At 39.2% G+C, this 22,375-nt stretch overlaps 2 protein-coding genes across 2 annotated transcripts in view; both read left to right on the forward strand.

The window, feature by feature from the left end:
- LOC145435419 (uncharacterized) overlaps window positions 1–4,995 on the forward strand; it is a 41,163-nt gene extending 36,168 nt beyond the window's left edge. The window contains exons 7-10 of the mRNA XM_080312695.1: window positions 675–888; window positions 2,053–2,182; window positions 2,936–3,066; window positions 4,661–4,995. Coding sequence (XP_080168821.1) covers window positions 675–888; window positions 2,053–2,182; window positions 2,936–3,066; window positions 4,661–4,995 — 810 coding nt within the window. The remainder of the gene's footprint in view (window positions 1–674; window positions 889–2,052; window positions 2,183–2,935; window positions 3,067–4,660) is intronic.
- The window catches only part of LOC145436560 (uncharacterized), a 164,858-nt gene extending 146,345 nt beyond the window's left edge, over window positions 1–18,513 (forward strand). The window contains exons 29-43 of the mRNA XM_080313922.1: window positions 6,015–6,127; window positions 6,614–6,739; window positions 7,743–7,821; window positions 7,893–8,011; window positions 9,583–9,810; window positions 11,454–11,579; window positions 11,639–11,773; window positions 12,717–12,826; window positions 13,971–14,067; window positions 15,159–15,269; window positions 15,679–15,805; window positions 15,873–16,033; window positions 16,768–16,938; window positions 17,373–17,508; window positions 18,258–18,513. Coding sequence (XP_080170048.1) covers window positions 6,015–6,127; window positions 6,614–6,739; window positions 7,743–7,821; window positions 7,893–8,011; window positions 9,583–9,810; window positions 11,454–11,579; window positions 11,639–11,773; window positions 12,717–12,826; window positions 13,971–14,067; window positions 15,159–15,269; window positions 15,679–15,805; window positions 15,873–16,033; window positions 16,768–16,938; window positions 17,373–17,508; window positions 18,258–18,262 — 1,844 coding nt within the window. The 3' untranslated portion in view covers window positions 18,263–18,513. The remainder of the gene's footprint in view (window positions 1–6,014; window positions 6,128–6,613; window positions 6,740–7,742; window positions 7,822–7,892; window positions 8,012–9,582; window positions 9,811–11,453; window positions 11,580–11,638; window positions 11,774–12,716; window positions 12,827–13,970; window positions 14,068–15,158; window positions 15,270–15,678; window positions 15,806–15,872; window positions 16,034–16,767; window positions 16,939–17,372; window positions 17,509–18,257) is intronic.
- The last annotated feature ends 3,862 nt before the right edge of the window (window positions 18,514–22,375 follow it).

Genomic DNA, 22,375 nt, shown 5'->3' on the forward strand with positions numbered 1-22,375 from the left:
GAATCTTTCACCCAGGACAGGAGCAATTTTCGCAGTTGATAACTAATAAATAAAAAAAATAACATTAACGAACGAAAAGAAAAAGATAACACAGTATCATGGACCAATCTGAAATGCAATGCAAATACAATGCATGTAGATACAGGACAATTTATACACTGGACTGAACCAAAAGAAAATAGAAAGTTTTGCTAACACAAACTGTCTACGTATTTGTATTTTACTCGGTTCTATTGAGATTTATATTTGAAATGTAGCTGAGTGTATGTGTTGTACCTAGGGTTACCATATTTTGGAACCGGGAAAGGAGGAAACTCTCTCCAAAACCGAAAAATTAGTTGATCAAAGCTGAAATCCGCCGATTTCGCTAATTCTGGTGAAAAATTTGGTGGGTTGACTAAAAAAAAAGGTTATCACTCACACTGGACTCCATAATTACACACATTTTACTACAAAGTAGTGGTGTTGACTAAAAAATAGGTTTATTTAGCGTCATTGTTGCACATTTTTCCATTTTCACTAGAATCTATCCAGTATCTCAGCTATGTAAGCTGTTACGGTACGTTAAAGTGTGGTAACGCTGTAAAGGAGGACGTATGGTAACCTTAGTTGTATCTCCATATCGACTTCTACACTTCAATAACCTGATAATGACATTTGCCTTCTCCTTTAAGATTGGATCTATTGGTGCCGTCCTCAGTCTTCCCATCGTAGGAGTCAACCAATTAGATTTTCGCTGTGGAAGTATCATTGGATCCGGTCGAATGCAATTACCAGACAATGTCACGGATAACTCGATTCAAGTTTCGGAAAAGTTCAATAACGTTATCGAAAGTAACTCCATACCAGAGATAGCGCAATACGGAATCTCGACAATGGCTGTATCAGGTAATATTTTTCAATGATTTGTTTTACCTACAGAAATTTTTTGGTATGTGAGAGAGTTTTGATGCAAGCTGTTTCGTGTTATGGGTTGATTTAGGAAACAAGATTATTATTATTGTCACTGACGACAGGACACGAAATTTTGTATAGTCCATTCCATCTTTGACTTCGTATTCTTCTTGAGGACGGCTTTCGTTCTTGCTCCCAATCTCTCTCGCTTCCATGCATTACCATCGCAGCACCTGCTGCTGACTTGTAGCACGGCTCACATTTAGACTGGGCTTTTCAATGCACCACAGTAGTAGCGAGATGGGCGATGAGGAGCCAAGAGAAACCTCCAACTCGTAGAAGTTGGTAAGAACAAGGGTTCGAATCCATGTCCAATGATGACGTGACTGCGGTGTCTAATGAACTGTGCCACTCCCCCCTCAAAAATAAGACCCTTAATATCTTAAATATGTGTAGTATAAATTAGGGCTGTTCCAAAAACTTTTTTTCCTGAATCTTGCTGACTAGGTGATTTAGTCGTTATTTTGCCTTAAAAAAACGATGCACATCACAAAAGTTGATTTCATTCCAACCGGTAATTGTGACGTTCTCACAGTTTCGACATTTTGAAGTTACTATAAAATACGTACAATGATTTTTTAGAATTTTTCTGTGGTCCCCATGAAATTGTTGAGCTGTCTTCAGAGACAATGCAAAACAAACTTGAGTCAATTCCAACCTGTAGAAGCGGAGTTACTTAAGTGTTTCGATGATAATTCTTGGATGATCCACCGATCAAAGATAGTCCCAGAATTAATGAAGAAAACCTCCAATAACTCCGCTATTACGGGTCGGAATTGACTCAAAATTGTTTTACATCGTCTTTGAAGAGAGCTCAACAATTTCAAATGCTGAGAACTCAACAATTAGCGTTTCGAATGAATTCAGATTCGTGTTCATCGATTTTTTAGGCAACGTAACGATTTAATCACCTATAGTCAGCAAGATTTGAGAAAAAAAAGTTTTTATTGAACGGCCCTAGTATACATCAATAGCTGTGGTATATAGTCATAATCTGAAATCTGAAAACTCTTCCAGAACACGTGTCTCTCCATGTGAAGCCAATATAGTCATGATATTACTTGGTACGGAGTACTAAATTATATGATCGATCTACAGATGTTGACGAATGCAAAACCGGGGACAATAATTGTGACGAAAATGCAGTTTGCTTCAATCGTGATCCAGGGTTTATTTGCAACTGTCACATTGGATACAGAGACAAGGATAAGGCGTATCCTGGAACTAGGTAGGGTAATCGGCGGAAATGTTGACTTTCTGCCAAATGATGACATTGATGCACTATTGGTAACGGAGGCGAGGAACTATACAATTTACCTAGTAGATCTCAAAATGACAGCTACTACTCTAGGCTACGCCTCAGTTAACTTCGCAGTAGAGGTTCTGTCATGCACTTCGATGTGACCAAAACACTGAGCTATATAACCAAAATGACAGTGCTTCCTACTTTGGCTCGTGATTGGATTCGTGAACTATCCTTTACCAAGCACAAACAGATAATCGCATAATAAATAACTGATTTCAATTGTTTTTCGTCATTGTCATAACAGACGGAACATGTGATTACATTCAATCAGGATGCCTCATGCCTCACACTTTTATCAAAATATCCTTTGCAAAGTTACATTGGATGCAACAATAGGACTACATCCATGTTGCTACACTTGTTCCCTGATAGCATTTTAACTTTCTTATACTAGAAGCGAATGTCAGTAGTTGAGAGGATTTCAAAATCATGGCTGAAATTAAGATTGTGATGTACAATTTATCAATACGGTGTTTTAAACTTGAAAAATCATACTAAATACGCAGGAAACATGAAAGTAGCAGTCTTTTACAGTAAAGTTATACCGAAACTTTATGAACAGGCTCGATCTGAAGATAAACATAAACATGCATCCTTCACTAGTTCAGTTCCCGTGATAATACTAATTACTTTGAAATTTCCAAGTCTTTATTGGATATACATCGTCTTATGCAGATGCGAGCTGCTCTGTGACTTCGACGGTGGGCCGTATTGTCTCAATAATGGTTCGTGTTCGCTCATAACAGACTTGGAACCATCATGCATTTGCACAGCACAATTTTCAGGAGAGCGATGCGAAAATGAAGGTGAAACTTTATGTTATTTAATCTTGCTTTTTGTTCAACCGTAATTAGCCACTAGGCCTATTTAACTAGGCTATTTTATTCCATTATCGTCTCGAGTGACTGACCTAAAGTCTTGATAATAAATCGGTAGACCGGGATGGCTTGTCCAAAATAGCAACTGTGTGAAATGTCTGGTATTCCTCAGACACTGTCGTACTTAAAATCCAAATCTGGTATATACAATACCAAGCTAGTTGTGGTCGCCCAATACAAATTGCACCTAAATTTCATCATGATCGGAAATTTGAAGCTGATTTGTTTTTTAGTCACAATGTTCAAATCTGTAGATTTGTAGGTCAGTGTATAGCCTATCCTACACTATATATCTGTAGATCAGGGGTCGCCAACTCAAAACGTGTTGCGGGCCACTTTTCATATTTTGTAGCGGCCAGGGCCGCATGAATTCAATATCGCTATAATACCGGAAACTCCGTTATAAAACTTTACGTTAGTACAACCCTGTGTCACGTAATACAGGCGATGGGCATAGTTACCGCAAAAGAAGTAATATTCTATTGAAGAAATACAAATAAAACTAAAAATCATTCTCAAAAATGTCATTTCATTTTGAACTCTGAGCTGCGCACGTTACCTGAAAACGCTTTTCAGCGACTATGGAATCGATATTGGGGCTAGCGAGATACGTTCAGGGTTGTAACCAAGTCACAAAGCTCCGAGTCACAAGTCAATCTCACTGTTATAGTTTTGACTCTAGTCAAGTCGAGTCATTTTCAATTCACCGTCGAGTCCGAGTCCAAGTCATTGTGTTTACTGCTCAGTTTCCAGTTGAAGTCTTGTTAAATCCAATTTTTATAACTCTATTTGATGATAACTGATAACGAATGGTTCCCATTTATGATATACTAATTTTCCCCACTACGGTATTGGCAGTTTCTGAGCGCATTCTGATGTACCAGTGCCCATAGACGAAATCCCAATACTGTGGTTACTTTACTATTCTTCGAAATTACAATGAAATGTCGGTCTTGGCCGTCTGAGTCTCGAGTCATATGACTTGGTTCGAGTCATGCGCAATGACTCGAGTTCAAGTCGAGTTGATACACAAATTGACTCGAGTCGGGAGTCATTTCCGTATTTTGAGAAAATAGCTCGAGTCAAGTCGAGTCATCAGAAAATCGTGACTGAGTCGGACTCGAGTAGCTTATTTTGAAACAGCAACAAAAATATATTGAAACTGTAGTCAATTTCAGCAATTCAAAATGGCTTTCGCGGGCTGCAAAATATGACCTCGCGGGTCGCGTGTTGGTGACCCCTGCTGTACCATAATCTCTAATCTGATTTGCTATCTCAATTTTTCCATGTATCAGTTATCTCGATAGGGTTTTTGTTCACAATAGGCTTTGATTCTGACACTTACCATGTCTCTATAACACTTGAATTTGTGTCTCTTTGATGTGGCATTTCACAGTGCCGTAAGATAATTTAGCAATAAATTTGTCGGAATTCTCATTTAGTTCTATCCCCAATGCAAGAAAGATGAACCTTTGTATTGACTTAATTAGTTGATTACCTTGTCACTGCTACAATTTAATAGGTACTTCAAACGAAACCACCTCGATTAAACCGCAAAATGAGACGGAACCTTCAGCCTTCAACACGACATCCCAGGCAATTACAACCGATCCCGTCATCAGTACTTTATCTTCGACTGCGACTGCGTTCAATTCATCATGGAATGTTACAAACACTGCAACGTCGAGTGACACAGAAGTAACTACCACCACAAAGGCGGAGTTTACAACTACATCTGAAGCAACGACGGAGTATATCAACTTGGGTATGATTATAAGATACTTTGACACGATGCAGTTTTCTACGATTAAGGAATACTCAGCTGGAAGAGTATTTTACTTACTTAAGATTCATTGATTGACAGTGTGACGATCTATCGCCATCGATGCCAAGAAATATGGGGAACATGTCAAATGTCAAACTTTCTAATCAATGATGTCTTAAAATGAGCTAAAAATTTGAGTTCAATTATTATCAATCTCCAATATTGGTGAAGCATAAGCTGCAAGGTTTATTCAAGATCCTAAATTGTTATAACTTGTGTCATACCTGCCTAAGTGCTTAAAGTGTTTTTCTTTGAGCAACCATCATGGTACTTTGTGTCATATGCATTATTGCTGGGGTCTCAGTGTATCACCTGGTAATTTTAACCCAAAATACCAACACAAAATGGCCACCCCTGTATTGGTAAGGATTTAATTTTCTAATAGCAGTTCATAATAACGATACTTGTTAGATCCAGAGTGACGGTGTGGAATCGAGCTTATCCATTCTGCGTCTCTTGGTTTGTAACGTAGCGTATTGTTACAAGATATCTTGTCATGTTTTCAGACACTTGCAGTGTTGTGCAGTATGTGGCAAATTACACTTTCGCTCCGACGCAGCCAGGCATGGTGTCGTACTCGGAAGAGACATGCCCAAGTATGTATACCATTGTATTGCTTACGGTTCTACCAAATTGTGCAATCACGACCCATGATCCTTGTATATGTCACGGCCAAATGAGAAACCCAATGGCTGTCCTCTCCATAACATGAATATATTAGCAATTGACATATATTAAATGTAAAATGAGTAGTTATTCTGTTGTTATTTGACTTGATGCTTTGAAATGTATGTAATGTATCCTTCCATTGAGCAGACATTCCTAGTTCCTACCAACAGCCATGCAATAAATTATGAAAGATAGTAACATATAAATGTTGTCAAATGGATAAAAAGTCTTTCGAAACTCTTGAAATACGGTATACAGCACGGTGGCCGTGAATAACTGTACTTCATTTCATAGTCCACTTCGTTGCAAGCATGTCTTGCCGTAAATTACCCATTGGCAGATATTGGAAAAGGACTTGATCAATATATATCTATCTTTGCAGATAACGAGGAACAACCACGTGCCTCAATTATATGTTCCCTTCGGGAGGACTCCTACGACGAAGGCACAATAAGAGTCTCCCAATGTAAAGCAATAGAGACTATCGTGGTTGAGGTAATGCTGGTGGAGTTTAGTAGTTTCAGCCAAAGTTATAACCGACTAGCTGGGTTCTTGGCGCAGGTGTGAGGCAGATATTAGCGGATTTTAGATATCTTCACATCCAACTCGAAATCGTATTTCCAATTAGAGATTAAAATCAAAGTCTAGACTAAAATCTAGAATCAATTACGTTCCTTTCAAAATTCAGTTACGACTGGAGTTGGTTGAAAAGTTGCCGCATGAAAATTGTGGGCAATTCATTGTCAAGTACAAATCCAAATCCAAAGCAGTCTAGGCCCACTGCGTGTCTGATTTAAATGACTACTCCGACACTATCCTATATCGTTTTACTATATCGCAATCTTGTGGCGTATTTAAAATGACGAATGCCTTGATAAAATGATGATGATGTAATTCATCAAATCAGTTTTTTCAAAACTAAATTTATGCTTATCTTTATGGCGTGGCTTAATTCACTATCTTGTGCTCCATCTGTCTCAGGAATATACCAACACGACATTGGAAACACTGGAGTTCGCCACGGCAAACGTCGAAGCTTTGGACGAGGAACTAGTCGAAGATGTAGCGGAGCTTCTGAAAACCATATCAGAAGACGATGAAACAGTGGTGAGCTATAAGGACTCCATATCGGTGTTATGATGCTCGACAGCAACTCGTCAGTAGCAAAGTAATAGTTTAGCAGCCGGGCCATATGCTGCACCATATGGCAGTTGTAGTAGTAAATTCTTGTCTTATATTTCTCTCTCTCTCTTTCTCTGTCATGTCTGGCCGGGTCGGCGAGTGGAGTCTGTCCTGTTCATCCACAGCTATTCGGTAATAAAGTCTCTGCAGAAGTCGTTGGGTCGCGAGGTTCCAATAACATAACGAGGTAGTTTTTTTTGAGTACTCAGAAAGGCAGGGTTACATTTAAAACAAAATCGACTTAAAACAAACATGTTTGCACCAAGGCCCTTGTTTGAAACATGTTTTTTATTTTTTTTAAGCCATCACGTTACGAATATTAAATTGTGATAATGGACTGACATTGACAATGAAAAATATAGGGTAAATATTGCTCATTTGACAAAATATCTGTACTATAACTGTTCAACCGATTATTTTCAGGGTCCCAACCATCCCATATCGATACACATCGGCTAAATCGGGTGGTAATCGTCCGTAGGCTCATATACAACATGTTTTTTGGAAAGTATTTACACAATTATGGCATAATTTTACAACTTAAAAACGAACACTCTTTTAAAGTCCATTGTTTAAAACATTGTAAAGTGTTTCAAAACACCATTTGTTTTGAATACAACCCTACAAATAGGACCTAATTAGACTTTTTCGACTACAAAGTTCTATTGGTCTTGTTTGTAGTCTACTTCGACGTTTTTCTCCACTTCCAATTGTTGCACCAGCATTAACATAATATATGCAGAATCATGACCGAACAATTAATCCCAAACTGGTTTGGCAGTACCATTGTTCATAATCAGAGTGATCAATGTCTACTGACCACGGACACTGGCACTGCAACGACGGATTTGTAGTAGGCTATCACGTATGGGCCTACAACGAGAGGAATTCATCTGCCCCTCATTTACCGTGTATGACTTCATTTCAGTTTACGGAGAAGCAAATAGTTGAGGCAACGGGAGTTGTGAGCCATCTGACGGAACATTATGTGGAAACAACTGTTGGAAGTACGTTCTAAACAGTGGTTTTATGGTTTGCGTGCAGTGTTATATAATAAGTGACAATTCCGTACTTTCAGCAACGGAACGTGCCACTGAAAAACAAGACTTGGTGCAGTCGATAACAAAGATATCACGAAAGCTCGCATCGGAAAACACCTCCACAATCTCCATATATACGCCAGACGTTAATGTTGAGGTTGATAGAAAGACATTAACCATTAACCATGTTAAATGGTTACGAGTATACGACTGTTATAATTCAGCCCCGCCTATGTAATAAGTGCGATGATTCATAAAAATGCATCGTAAAGATACAGCCGATGTGTGGCTACCGTGGAACCTTTATATCAAGTGGTCTGGAAAATATCAACTGGCAACAGAATTATTTAACACATAGGCGTGGTATTAGTTGCATAGACGAAAAGAATGATACCAACTCCAACATTTCATTCGCTGTTGGTAATGGTGAAAGCTAAAATGATGTAGGTGTCCCTGTCTCTTCATTTGTATTTGTTATTGGCATGTAACTTGAGGATATTCCACGCCTATTTTCCAAGTTTCGACCCAGGACTGTTGTTATGTAATTGGTTGGCGGATGATTTGACTCCGAGAGTATTCAGTATTCACCCGCTATTGAAAAGGTATAAAATATGGATAGGGATATGGTTAGCGATAATCTGGGTATGTAAAGTGCCGATTTATTCGTTTGAGTGACAAAATAGTGCAGGGGTGGGCAAACTACGGCCCGCGGGCCGCATACGACACCGTTTTGTGCGTCCCACAAAAGACTCGATAATCGTATTTAAAATATTACCGAAATCCGCAGTAAAAGTGTAATTGCTGCAATGCTCGATTAAACTTTTTCTCATTATATTTCACCATGATAATGATAAGTTATATTCTGACTACAGTATATTTTTATTTCATTTCTGGTGTGATAGCCCGACCTCAAGGCCCACGAATTTTAAAAGGTTTCAATTGCTTAACATCACAGAAATTCAAAACGGAAATGACATAATTCGGTCCACGAGTGTTTTTCTTCACAAACTGGTTACTAAGGACGATCCACTTATATGTTATCTCCATATTTCTTCGGTCACTATATGACAGTGGTTCTAAAACTGGGGGTCGTAGAAGCATCTGAAAGGGGGCGCGAAGCCGCAGTGAACTTGAAAATTTTTCGCGCCCTACGCGGTTTGCCTTCAATTCATGGTTATTGCTATGTCTATTGTCCAGATTTCCTATTTGATAATTCTCTCGTCTACAGCCACCAATGCCATCAAACAATCCGCTGGGATTGCTAGCATTCTGATTTATCTCTTGGATATCAAGATAAAGGGAACGTGAAATTGTTCACCCTCTTAAAGGGCGGCATGTCTAATAAAGTTTGAGAACCACTGCCATATGATTAAATAACAATATTGCCTTTTGTCTAATAAACTCAATTTAATATAGTGCGGCCCGCGAATGGATTTAGGGATCGCTAGCCCAAAAGTTTGCCCACCCCTGGAGCGACAAATAGGATATCTCTTCTAAGTCACAAAATCACTTGACTTACAGAATTTTCCGTTTTTTCGTTGAAACGTTGAGAAATGCAGTTCCAACCATTTGACAAGTGTAATTGACCTTGTGCGAGCGACCATGGCAATCGCCCCTAACCCACAGGCCTAACCCTGAATTCTAAAGTTTGAGGCAGAGTTATCTATAGGCGAAAAATTCACTGGTATTACAATCTATATAGAACTGTATTTGCACTAATGTATTCAGGTAGTCGACATTGTCGAAGACGAGAACGTCGAAGCTCCAGCTGAGTACATATTCGAAGCAAGTTTTTACGAAGATGAAAGCACAACGGTCGCGTCAAGCCCCATGGCAATTTCAATTCCACCTGAAACTCTTAGTCAAGCCCGGTCGTTGATGGAATCGCCATTGAGAATCGTAACCGTCGCGTTTCGGTCCAGTGCTCTCTTCCCATCAAATAGAACAACGGAATGGGTGAGTCGGGACAATGTGTTATCAGATCTATTTTATTTTCCTGAAAAACGGAAGATTTTGACCTAAAAATCTAAATTTTGACTTTTTGACACCGAAAAAATGAACTCTCTGTTTTCAAATCATACATGTGACATTGAGCTTTCGAGACTGCAAGATAAATCTTTGCCACTTACAAAGAATAACTCCTATGGAACCAAATCATATGTGCCTAGTGCAGTTATCAAAATTATATTTTTCAACCATGCACAGCTGCTATACCGGCAGACAGTTTGAAGATTTCATTCATAGAAATGATGTAATGTATTTAAATAATCTATGCACGACTCACTGAAATATGAAATATAAAAAGCAGGAATATAAAGTAAGCTCTGCTCCAAGCTATTTAATGTGCTTAATGAAGCATTAATCAATAATATTTGTCAAGAATGTATATAAAATATATAACCGAAAATACCTTTAGACACATGGAAAATACATGAATATAGTTTTCTTGCTATAACGCAGCTTAGATCCTTGAAATCACTAGTGGCATTGCTTTATTGGACAGTGCTCATTATTAGCTTTCATATGATACCTTACTCGATAAATTTGAAGTATACCTTTTTTCACAATTCAGCCTGGAAAAAGTCATCACGCATGACTGATTTTACTTCAGCCTCACCTTCAGCCCCCCTTTTAACCCCAAACGGCTAGGTTATTATCATAATAAAAAATATTCAAAATTGGTGTTAAGCTATGTACTTTCTGAAAATGTACTCTATTTAAAGCCATAGAGAAAGACTAATTTATAGTGAAATTCTAAAGTTTATGTTCCAAAAATCATACCTTTTCACGGTTGACTGGGTACAAAAAGTTATCTTTTTCAAATCCCCATAAATTCTAAACCGCTGAATGAATTTCCGAAAAATAACTTTTATTCAGTTTGAAATATGTCTTCGTTGCTTGGGAATTGCATTTTATGTTTATTTTGAAACACGTGGTTATCTGCATCTGTTGATTTGGGCTGGAATTACCCTAGTGGTAAAATGACACCCATAATAATGGGTTGTGTTTAAAACCCTATGGGCGCTCTGGACCAGCATTTGAGTTCGCTGTGACAATGTGCTGCTGCGATCTTGGCTATAGTGGGTACGAGAAAATTTCATGGAAGCTCAAAAGGTATCATGCAATAAAAAGGTTTAGAAACTCAGGTGTAGATAATGGGTAAGTTCGTACTGGGGTTAAGGGTATTTTAAAGGAGACTATATTATAACACACATTTTTTGGCACTCCCTATCAGTTTCATTTCATCTCTGCTTTCTTTGATCATTTCATGCAAAATATCTCTCTACTGCTCCCCCACTCTTGTGACCGGTGTAATAATTATATATTATTTCAATATTGTCATTGAATGTAGTTTGCATGCATAACAATATTTTATATTTACAATAACTTTACTTAAACGCTCCTGAATGGATTGGTTTTCCATTGCAGTTGTCGTTTGACCACATAATTTGTATTGATAGGTGTACTAAATAAATTCTCCCTCTACTGAGCACATAAGCTGTGACGTCACTTAACCGCGTGCAGTTTATTGTGTCTTTTATTCTCGCGCGATTTTCATGTTGAACCGTAATGTAAAGTCACCTGTTATGTATCCACAGGTCATAGCGACTACCCTCGGCAATGCGACTCACACTTTGGAAGGCATTAAACTTGAAGTTCCAGTCGTGATAGTATTCAGTTATATCAAAGAAGAGGCTGGTGTGAAGCGACCTAATAGCTTCACGGTGGGAATGGCTGATTTTAAATCTTGAACAGCTTTTGACACGAGTTATGCGACTTTAAGAAAATCGTCACGGAACACGAATGCGTCTTCTGGGATTTTAAAATCGGAGATTGGTCATCGAAAGGCTGTGTGTTACTTGCTGGACTTCCGGCCAGTTGTGCGTGCGATCATCTGACGAATTTCGCAATCCTAGTGGTAAGCTGCAATTCTATCTTATATAATAGTGTTGGTTATAATATGAATTGGGGACGGGTCGGTACCAGTTTGTCGATGACTTCCTCGTATTCATTGGTCCGCGTATATTAATCCCTTGCGACTGGGGAATAATATTTGTAGGTATATCAATTGATTCTGCGTTTATGGCAGATATACATCATAAAATATCTACATTTACCGCGTGGTCTCGGACAATAACGTTCACACCATTTTGAATTACCTATATTACTCGAAGGAGCATTATCGACAAGATCACTGCTCTACTTCTTTTTTATCAGGTGATACTCACTTTATAAATTATCGGAATATGGCGACACATCTATATTGAAAATGGCACTGAAATATTTGCAATAAAAACCTTCTGATATATTTCAGTGAGACATTTTTCTTTATTTTGATAAACATGGTCGAGGTAAGTTTCTTTCAATGCCAGAGAGAGCAACAGGAAGTTAGAGTCCATTTTGAATAGCTGTTTTCTAGATCTCCAATGCCTTGTGTGCTGGTAATATTATCTGGCTCATTATCACCTGTTCTGGTTGATTTCAATCGTATTACTCTAGCCATTGATATTATCGATGAAAATTATAGCCATTCGAATTATTTTTTGCAGATCTAAGGTACATTTAATTCCCTTATTGTACATACGTTGATAAGCCATTGTCGTTTTATAGATGTGTGAAAGTAACGACGCATGTGCCAGCTGATCAAGAGTGTCTACGCTCAACCAAGGACACACTTTAGCGATGTCCAAAAATATCACAATCAACAATCACATGACGTTATATAACGGAATTTAGCGGGATAACTGCAAAATATCACTCATTGTATTCAAATTGAATTCCGAAAATGCCTTGTCATTTCACCTCAAGTTATTTTCTAGTCCAGTGCGTTTATCATTTTCACAATCGGTGTTTGTTGGCAGAGTCGTTCCGAAATTGCTGTGGACGTAGCTCTAAGCCTTGTGACCTACATCGGGTCCGGACTTTCGATTGCTGGCCTTATATTTACGTTCATCACCATTTGCCGTTCAAGGTAAGGCAACTTGCAAGGGAGCTCTCCCTTGTAGACAGACGTTTAATGACTGTTTTGCAGTGGGGTTTAAAGTATAGTGAGCACTGGTGTGGTACTCGAATACAAAGCAACCTAAATCTCTATTCGGTTGGGAGTATCCGTGTTTACTAGAACAGTGGTTCTCAACCGGGGGTCCGCGAAACCTGTTAAGTTGTAAAATTATTGATTACCTAATTAATTAGAGAATGCGTGAGACAGTTTCGTTTCATAATTGCTAAAACTTTACGACTCGCATCATTGAAATGGTCGTCGGAGATGAAATATCCGACTGTGCAAACCCATTTAATTGTCAAACTGCCAATAGCTTGCCAATGCAATCACTTTCGTGCTTAGAAATGTTTTGTTGGGGTTTGTGGAAAAATTAAATGTTGGAGATAGCAAGGTCAGAAAGAGTGACTTCGAAATGTTTGCAATACATTTTGGATTTGGAGTCGTCAGTCTCAGCAAATTAGTAAACAATCGTTTGAAATCGAGATTCCTGATTTATTTTCCTAATCTGTCCCAATGATGGAATCGAAAACTCGCCACGAAATCCATTTCCTCCTGTGATTTAACCACTGAATAACTTCAAGATGAGATTCTAGATAGAAATGAATAGGCTGGGCGTGATAGATTCATTTAGATCTCATACTCCAAAAGCTGTCGTCGGAAGCCTTTCGAGTTAATATTACATTCGCTAGCTCATATCTTTGTGAAAATGGATTTCCGGCACTTGCTCATATTAAATCAAAGACACCTATTTCAAAGACAATAAATACAGCTGTAAAATTCACTTCGAAAAAAAAAGTCTACATGTAATGTGGTGTTATTTTCAAGAAAAGTCATTTTGTAACTGTTTATCCGTAGCCTGCAAATAATATTTGCACAAGACAGATGAGGGTTTCATGATACCGAGCTGATTTTGAACGAAAACTTGTGGGGGTCCGAGACGGTCGAAAAGTGGTCCGCGAAGACAAAAAGGTTGTGAACCACTTCACTAGAATTATATTTCATCCACGCTGTATAATATCATGTAAAACACTAGTCATTTATAATGCACTGATCTGTGAAAATAATATGGTATTAAATATATGAACTATATGTGTAAATATATCCTATTTTTCAGGAACAATCGCAGGAGATACCAAATGCAAATCGTTGCGAATATCTGCGTCTGTCTAGCCGTCGCACTTACATTGTTCATTACTGGAGTGGATTCACAGGTTTCTTTGATTCGCCGGTTGTCGTGCTTTATTATGACCATTTGCGATATGACTGTAAGGACATTTTCCTTAACTCCGAAATCAGTGGTTCTCACCGGGGTCGGCGAACCATTTTTAGGGGGCCCGCAAAACCTCGAAATCAGAAAAATGGTTGATAACCTAATTTGTATTATTTTTCAAATTAGAAAAATCACGAGGCAGTTTTGCTTCATAACTTGTAAAACTTCAGGACTCATTAAACGGAATGGCCGTCTGAGATGAAATATTCTACAATGCAAACTCAATATAATTGCTAAATTGCCAATATAGCCTACTGATACAAACATGTTGCTGTTTAGAGATGTTTTGTTGCAGTTTGAAATTTCTCCTGTGACATACACAACCACTATTCCAGAATAACTTCAAGATGAGCTGCAAGGTCGATGTAACTAGGCTGGCAGTTATATTATGTTTATTCAAAAACTGTCATTAGTTTGGTGCCATATATGTTGCCAACATTCCAGAAGATGTCGTCAGAAGCGTTACGCGTTATCATAATATTCGCCACTACCTAAATGGATTTTCAGCACTCGTTCAGATGAAATCAACGATGCAAATTTTCATCACATGATTGCGTATATTTCAAGAAACGCAGCTACATAATTCGCTTTGAAATATTTGAAGTCTAACCAATTTCTACATAGTGAGCATGGTGCTATTTTAACAAGAAGTCATTTGGTTGCTGCTTATCAGTATAGCTTGCAGTTAATATTTGCACAAAACAGGCGACGGTTGCACAATAATTGAGCTATATTTGAACCAAGTGTTACAACAAAGTCTTTATGACGCCACGCTCCACACACTCTGCACAAAGTTCGTGTAGCGACGAAGAGCCTAGGGATAAAGTAGTAAGTTGATTTACTAGCTTCTAGTGGACGACAGAACAATTCATCTCAAAGCACCACATATTTTAGGAATAATATAAATATTATTCACAATATTTTTTCAATAAAAATCGTCTATTTCATTCCCCTCTCCTTTATGCAGCATGCATATCGAAATTCAAATATCATTGAAAGATTTTCTTGAGCATCTCTCATTTGTGTTTTCAGGTCTATACCTTACAGTGCACGATAATCACCGCCTTCCTGCAATATTTCTTCCTGACGACTTGGTTTTGGACTGGCGTTTATAGCTACACAATCTATCGGGATATTGTTCAGGTAACAGGTATTTACAGTTCGCAAAACGAATCTCGCTGTTACACCCTGCTGTTTTGTAGTCTTGCGTGCAACTGACCAATACTAAATTTCATCTGTCATGTATATCAAATCTTATAGGCCGATCCTACTCTTAGTACGGAAGACTTATAATTTGGTTGATTGAGAAATCGACTTACGTTACTCGACCCCAATCATTACAACTGATACGTAGTGCTGATTTGAATATTCTAATCGGTTATTCCAGTTACACTTATCGGTATCATTAACTTATATTTATGTATATCCGAGTCAATCATAACATACTTACTTATATGAAGTCACAACATAGCCGGATCAATTTATTAAGTCTTCCGCGTTTATCACACTTCAAATGCGATATTCTAAGAGTTGACTTATATTGTTCAAACAGGTTATGGCATCATTAAGGTCGAAGTTCAAGATTCAACTGGCAGCGTGTGTTGCGTACGGAGTTCCCCTTGTGATCGTATTACTCAACGCGGGGATAACGCTTGGCCATTTCGATCGAAACAACGCAGGTATCCCGGCCCGGCGCGATATTCCTAGACGCTATGTGATATGCCAATCATCATCTGTTTACTTTAGGTAACAAAACGACAGAGTCGTCATACAGAGCTGGGAATTTTTGTTGGCTACGCCATTTCTCGCTGTACTTTGGGTTTCTGTTGCCAGTCAGTTTATTGCTACTCTTCAACATAATTGTTTACTGCATCGTGATACCAAAAATCAGCTGCAGAATGGCTCAGGTGAGATCAAATTAGTGGTTGTGACTGGTACTGTCACCGTTTGCCATGTGAATGTGCAGAGGTGGTCCAATTGGTCAGCGTTGCTACTCTAGTAGATGAAGTAACACGGTATACTTCGCTGTGCAATGGATCTCAGGTTCCGGCGCCTCGCTCAAGTGTCGGACCATAGTGTCCTATATGGTGTCGACACAGGCAAATCTCACGCCTCAGTGAAATTGCATCACGTCGCAATTTCCATTTGGCTACAGGCAATTTGACGGTCATTTTTGACCGGCTTGCCGAGCATTAAATTCGGTAAAACGGGTATCAATCGAAAGCTGACTCTGCACTGATTACGAAAATATAAATTTTATTCCGCTCGTGGCACTGGAACTCCCACAATCAGCCTCGAATTTTTCATCGTTATGGAGATTGGCATTGGGACGCAACAATGCTGTCTGGCGAAACGAGAGAGTAGCTCAAGAGAAAAGGCGTGAGATTTGCCTGTGTCGGCACCATATAGGACACTATGGTCCGACACTTGAGCAGAGGCGCCGAAACCTGAGATACATTGCACAGCGAAGTAAATATAACCATCTGAGTAGCATGTAGGAAGGCAAAACCTAACCAATACCAAGGTACTCTACTTTTTCTAGTATTCCTCACTGTTCACCTCCGTGGTTAGGTATATTATACACCTTAATGAGGCAAGCGTAGCTGCCGTACTCATGCAATCAACTTCCCTCTCTTTGAAGATTAAATCAACAAAAAGAAAAAGGACTTTACGACAACACATTGTCACGTCAGTTTGTTTGGCGACTACCATGGGTCTTTCTTGGATTTTCGGATACGTGATGCTTGTCTCTGAAGATCCGGCATTTCTCAACGCAATGAGTTGGCTCTTCACGTTGACGAACTCCTTCCAAGTAAGAGAATTCTGCGACGAATGTGAATTTCAATTTTAAAACTTGATTTGAAACTTGAGACACGACTGGTATTTCCTATTCAGTTGATTTCACCCCTATCATCTTCAGTTTAGAGCCCTGCGAGATAATGCGTTGTGATGAACAGATAGAAGGATGTAGAATCCAGTTATACGATCTATGAATCTAACAATATCACATCCACCTCGACCTTGTTATTACAATTGAGTATGTCCATCTAAAATTGCTCGATCGTCATCGTCTCTCCGTCTCTATTTCTCGTCTGATTCCAAAATGACATAAATGAACTATCAAGCTGATTAAGAAACGAATAATTCGCGGTGGGGGGTGTTTCGTGGAGTTTAGTATCGCATAGTCCACATCAGTCAGAATATATTGCTACTGGGAACTATCAAAACTTCGTTTTTTTTTATCAGGGAGTCTTCATGTTCTACATCACCGCTATCAGAACCGGTGAATTTCAGAAAGTCTACGCTCCCGTCGTCAGAAGATTCTCTACGGTATCCGTAATATCAACGGGACTTTCGTCGGTTGACGACAGAAGTGAGACAGGTAAATCAGGATAATCCCGACTGTCCTTTGACTAGTTTACATATGTAGTATTTGCCAATATATAGGTAGTATTTGCCAATATATAGGAAAACATTCGATTCAAATATTGACGGAGATAATATTTCGTTTGTTGGAACTAGCAACATGCGAACTTGCGAAGGTACATGAATGATGTTACTGCAATTGGAAGTTTCGAATGATGTTGTCCATTCGACAACAAATCAGAAAAGTTAGTGCAATTACCACAAGATATCCGTGCCTTGTAAGTTTCAAAAAAGACCTACTTAATCACCTCTCGTTGTCATATTAACACCGTTGTCCCACCTTGCCCAGACATTGCTTCATTGATCATTTGCTACCATCGTTTACTTTTTCTTTACCTTTCTAAACAAAAAAATTTTACAGCCAGACTGTATAGAGTCAAGTGTACCTGTTTGATGCTGGTGTGATCAGACTAGTTGACCTTCACGGTCGTATCGATCATTCCTATCTGATACCGAATACTGTGCATGCACTGTACCACCATCATTTCCGTCTTTTTTGTGTATTTTGGTTGGATGAAAATAAAGATTCTCTCTCTCTCTCTCCCGTTTTGTAAAAGTAGGCCTTCATGTAGCCTGCTAGAAGTATTTTAGTTTTAACGCATAGGTATATGAATGCCGGGACACTTTCAAAGACATTATTTCATCTTTGTGTTAGTGTCTAGTAATTGTGACCTTCTATTTTAAAGTGACCGAATTCTTTTCTAGGGTGACCGAGACTGGTTGTTGGCTGGACGATGAACTGGATTCCCCATCACGATCGATTCGTGGTTTTCGTATAATTGATTTTTCGAAAATTGCATTTGTGTAGTCGTCTTCAAGTGCCTGCCTATGGGTATAGTGACGTTTCGAGGTTGCATATATATTATATCGAACATAAAACACAATGTAAAATATATCATATAGTAACTGTAATTATTGCCTTTTCATAATGATTAATGGTAATAATAATAATATTAAAATATATCAACAGACTTCCTCTTCATGTGGTTCTGGGAGCCTCGCGTTGAAAGAGAATCAACCAGTTTCTGACTCATGAACTTATTTGTTACACCCGAATACCGATTCAAAACAATAACAATCTAAACTCGAGCATATCAAGAAACATGGAAAACATCAAATACTGAGTATTCAATGAAACATTGACACACTCGATTAGAGAGCTAACCAGCTAAATTGATATGTAACAATGACGTGCCTGTAGTAATTGCGTACATCTTCATATTATGAAAGATGTCGCGGGCCGCAAAACATACCTCTGACGGCCGCATGAAAACCCTGGACTATGGAGTAACTCAAATCACCGCGGCAGTGGAGACAGAATTTCACCACAGGTAATGTAGATGAGGCTATATTCGTTACACCAGTGGTTCTGAACATTTAGTGATTCACGGAACCCTTACGCTGTCTTCAAGCTCTCGCGGAACTCCACATTTTCGCTGAGTCATCAATCAAAAACCTACCGCGGTACGCGTCTAATCCATTTCTTTCGGTTACTGACTGCACAAAATGATCCGTACATCCACAAAGAGTCAAGAGAACAAAACCATTAAATTATAATTTTGAAACGAAAACTTCACAAGGATTATTCATTGGAAGTCATTGTCACTTCTGCTTTTCCCATTCACGCGAAGCTTCACCCCGAAAAGTGTCATCGTATTGTTCGGTCGAAGCGAAACAGAGTGCTACCGACTGCTTAATCACAAATTACCTCATAAATATTAGGGATATCATTCTCATTTCATTGGGACGGGGTTTCCATTTCGAGCCTCAACCTGTCCTGCGTATCAGAGATGAGCATGGATTAGAATTTGGTAAAACCGAATTTGTGAATTTTTGTCGGATTGGGATTGGATTAGGATTACATAGTTTTTTAATGGATTAGGATTGGATTTGCCGATTTTCGGGGAGACTGATGTCCTGTGGCGATTGACGTATCACGACAATGTTTTTCATCCTACCAACGTTACACGTCATGTACTTCGGCGCTCATTATGAGTTTTATTTCTTTTTACAGAATTATAGGCAAAATATGTAGGCTTACCAAAATGAATTCTAAATTCATATCGGGTTAGGATTAGGATTTGGCTCGCTTGGTAATTCGGTCAAGGAAGCGTGATCACTGATCACGTAACGCCGATTCTTAGATCCCTTGATTGGCTACCCGTGAAATTTAGGTCTGAATACAAGCTTCTTGTGTATGTTTTGAAATGCATGAAGATAAGTGCACCACCGTATCTTCGTGAGCTAGTGACAATCTACAATCCCATAAGAGCGTTACGTTCTCAGTCGCTGAAACTCTTTTCAGCTCCATGAGTCAAAACATCGTCATACGGCGTGAGTACCTTTTCTTCCTCGGCCGCCAGTCTGTGGAACGATCTTCCATTTTCTATTAGACTATCCGATATAGCTCTGATATAGCCCTCATATAGCTTACGAATACGTAAAAAAAACGTATTCCCTGGCCAGAATATCGTTCCTTCGGGATATCATAACAAGCAGGGCATGTTTAGACGAAAGTACAGAAGTCACTGCAGTCACGATACCAATGGAAATTGGTTCGAATCCCGGTTCTGACCAACTGCTACGTGTCGGAGCGGTGGTTTCTATGGGCTCATCCTCGCCAACCCCACACTGCCATTGTGGAAGACCTCCTAATATAGTCGATGTAAAGAGATTGACAATAGTTTTTCAGACAGCTTTATTTCCGCGTCCTCACACAGCAAGTTCAGATCAGATTCAGAAGCCAAGCATGCCTTGCCGTGGGTCCACCAAGTGTCCATTTCACCTAGTCGGAGCCAGAAACTTGGCGATCCTAGAAACAACAGTACCATCACAATAGTAACTATAACAATAACAGTTTTTCAAAAATCCCAGATTGATGGAGCTGAGACAAGTCAGTAGCAAAAATTATGTCCCGCGTGCACGCAAAACGAGACGAGTGACAGATGTTGGAAGAGTGTGGAAGTCGCCGGAAGATTACGAAGTCAAAGATCCTGAACATTACCAAATCATCGTCGTGGAGCACATGACCTTAGTAGGCGATAAGCATCACTGTTATGTATGAAACAAACAAACTAACAAACTTCGGACTGCGCTTGGATACCATTTCATAAGATTTGTTTCACAATGAACTCAGCACGCTTCCGCATTGTCGATGTAATCAGGACCGTAACTGCCGCACCCCAAGCCCCCAATCGGAGGCGGGGCCGAGCTCGAAGAAGCCAAAAATTATTTTGTGACTTACCAGAACTTATAGAGTATTTTTGGGAAATTTATGCGACTCTTGCGAAATTTCGTTGCACTGCGCGCGAATAAATATTGCCAAATATCTTGATTATTGGGTACCCTTCCCCAAAAAAACGACGCATGATTTACGAAAATATAAGCACTTCGGCGTCGGCCATTACCGCGCCATGACGCGCCAAGACGTAGGAAGTTATAGGCCATGTAACATGCCACTACGAGAGTGCCAGAAAGATCAGCAGCCAGAAGACCTTACCGGAAAGGAATGCACTTGTGCAGGCCGAAAAATTCGACGTATATAAAATATCTTTATGTTTGAATGTCCATAGGCGCCTAAAGCACTGACGCCGATTGTTCGTGTCCTTGCGATCCGAACGCCGCAGGACAAATGACATCCAGCAGGGAAAAATATTTGCCAGTATAGATATACCAATCTGAAATCGTGGGCGTCCTTTAGTTGAGTAGGCTACGTTTTGGCGATTTCAATATCTTTTGGCAAAGTAGATATAGGATGTCATGAAATATAGCATCATGTAACGGAGTCATTATACCAACGGGCCCGCTCGAAGATTCTTAATTATTATTTACTGGTCCTACCGTTTCCAGCACACCTCACTCGGCTGTACTGGTAAATCTGATCGCAAATACGGATGGCTATGTTTAAAATTCGAATTAGTAAACGTGAACATCTCTTCAAAAGTAGTTCATTTATGGCTTGTGATAAGGAAGTTAATGGGCGCCGCCATGTAGCCTATGTCATCCTCTGCGATAAATCGACGTATTGTGCAAAACTAACTAAGCCTTCAAACCACGAAGTATCTCGGGTAAAGAGAATTGAAGGGGGTAATGATTGCAGCCATGACAGCAAAATAGCAAATGTATAAACTTCACATCGAGCCAGATTTAGATTACTGATCGTTTGCTATATAGACTAGAATTATTTTGCGCATAAATTCATAAATTTGGAAGCTATCTCTCCGGCACCTCCGCGGGACGCAAATGACACATGAGTGTGTCGCGGCAACCGGTTGAGAACCACTGACATAGTACGATGTAAATTGTTATCGTAGTAATTATCAAGAAAAAAGGCGTCGCGATTACTCTTTCATGTTGTTGATTAGGCGTCGCCGCTGTAATTCAGTGGGATCGCTATCATCGGTGGAGTTAGTTCTATGTTCGCAAGATGTTCAGTTGTGTTTGCAAGATGTTCAGTTGTGTTTGCGTTAGTTTGTTTTTCCTAACAACCATTTACCGCTATTCCGTATCTTGGATATGAACATCTTATTCAGCTACTCTGCCTTTACCTGAGTTGATGGGACCATGGAAAACTTGAGTGACACGATTACAGAAAATTAAGGTCAAGGTACATTTACGAAATTCAGCCGAAGTTTCTCAGAAGTACCGAGGGTTTTGGAATGACTATATCAATACATGGCCTAAGAGAAGCATAGCAAGATGCAAGTAGGCTACTAGCTCTCAGTCACAGGATTGCACCTAATAAATAAATTGATAACACTTTTATGCCTCATGATTCGCTAGCTATCTGCTTTGGTTGACCAATTTCACTCTAATACGTCTGA

This window comes from Botryllus schlosseri, chromosome 3 (genome assembly GCF_051294905.1).
Source record: "Botryllus schlosseri isolate E-star chromosome 3, Bs_hap1, whole genome shotgun sequence".
Lineage (NCBI taxonomy): Eukaryota > Metazoa > Chordata > Ascidiacea > Stolidobranchia > Styelidae > Botryllus > Botryllus schlosseri.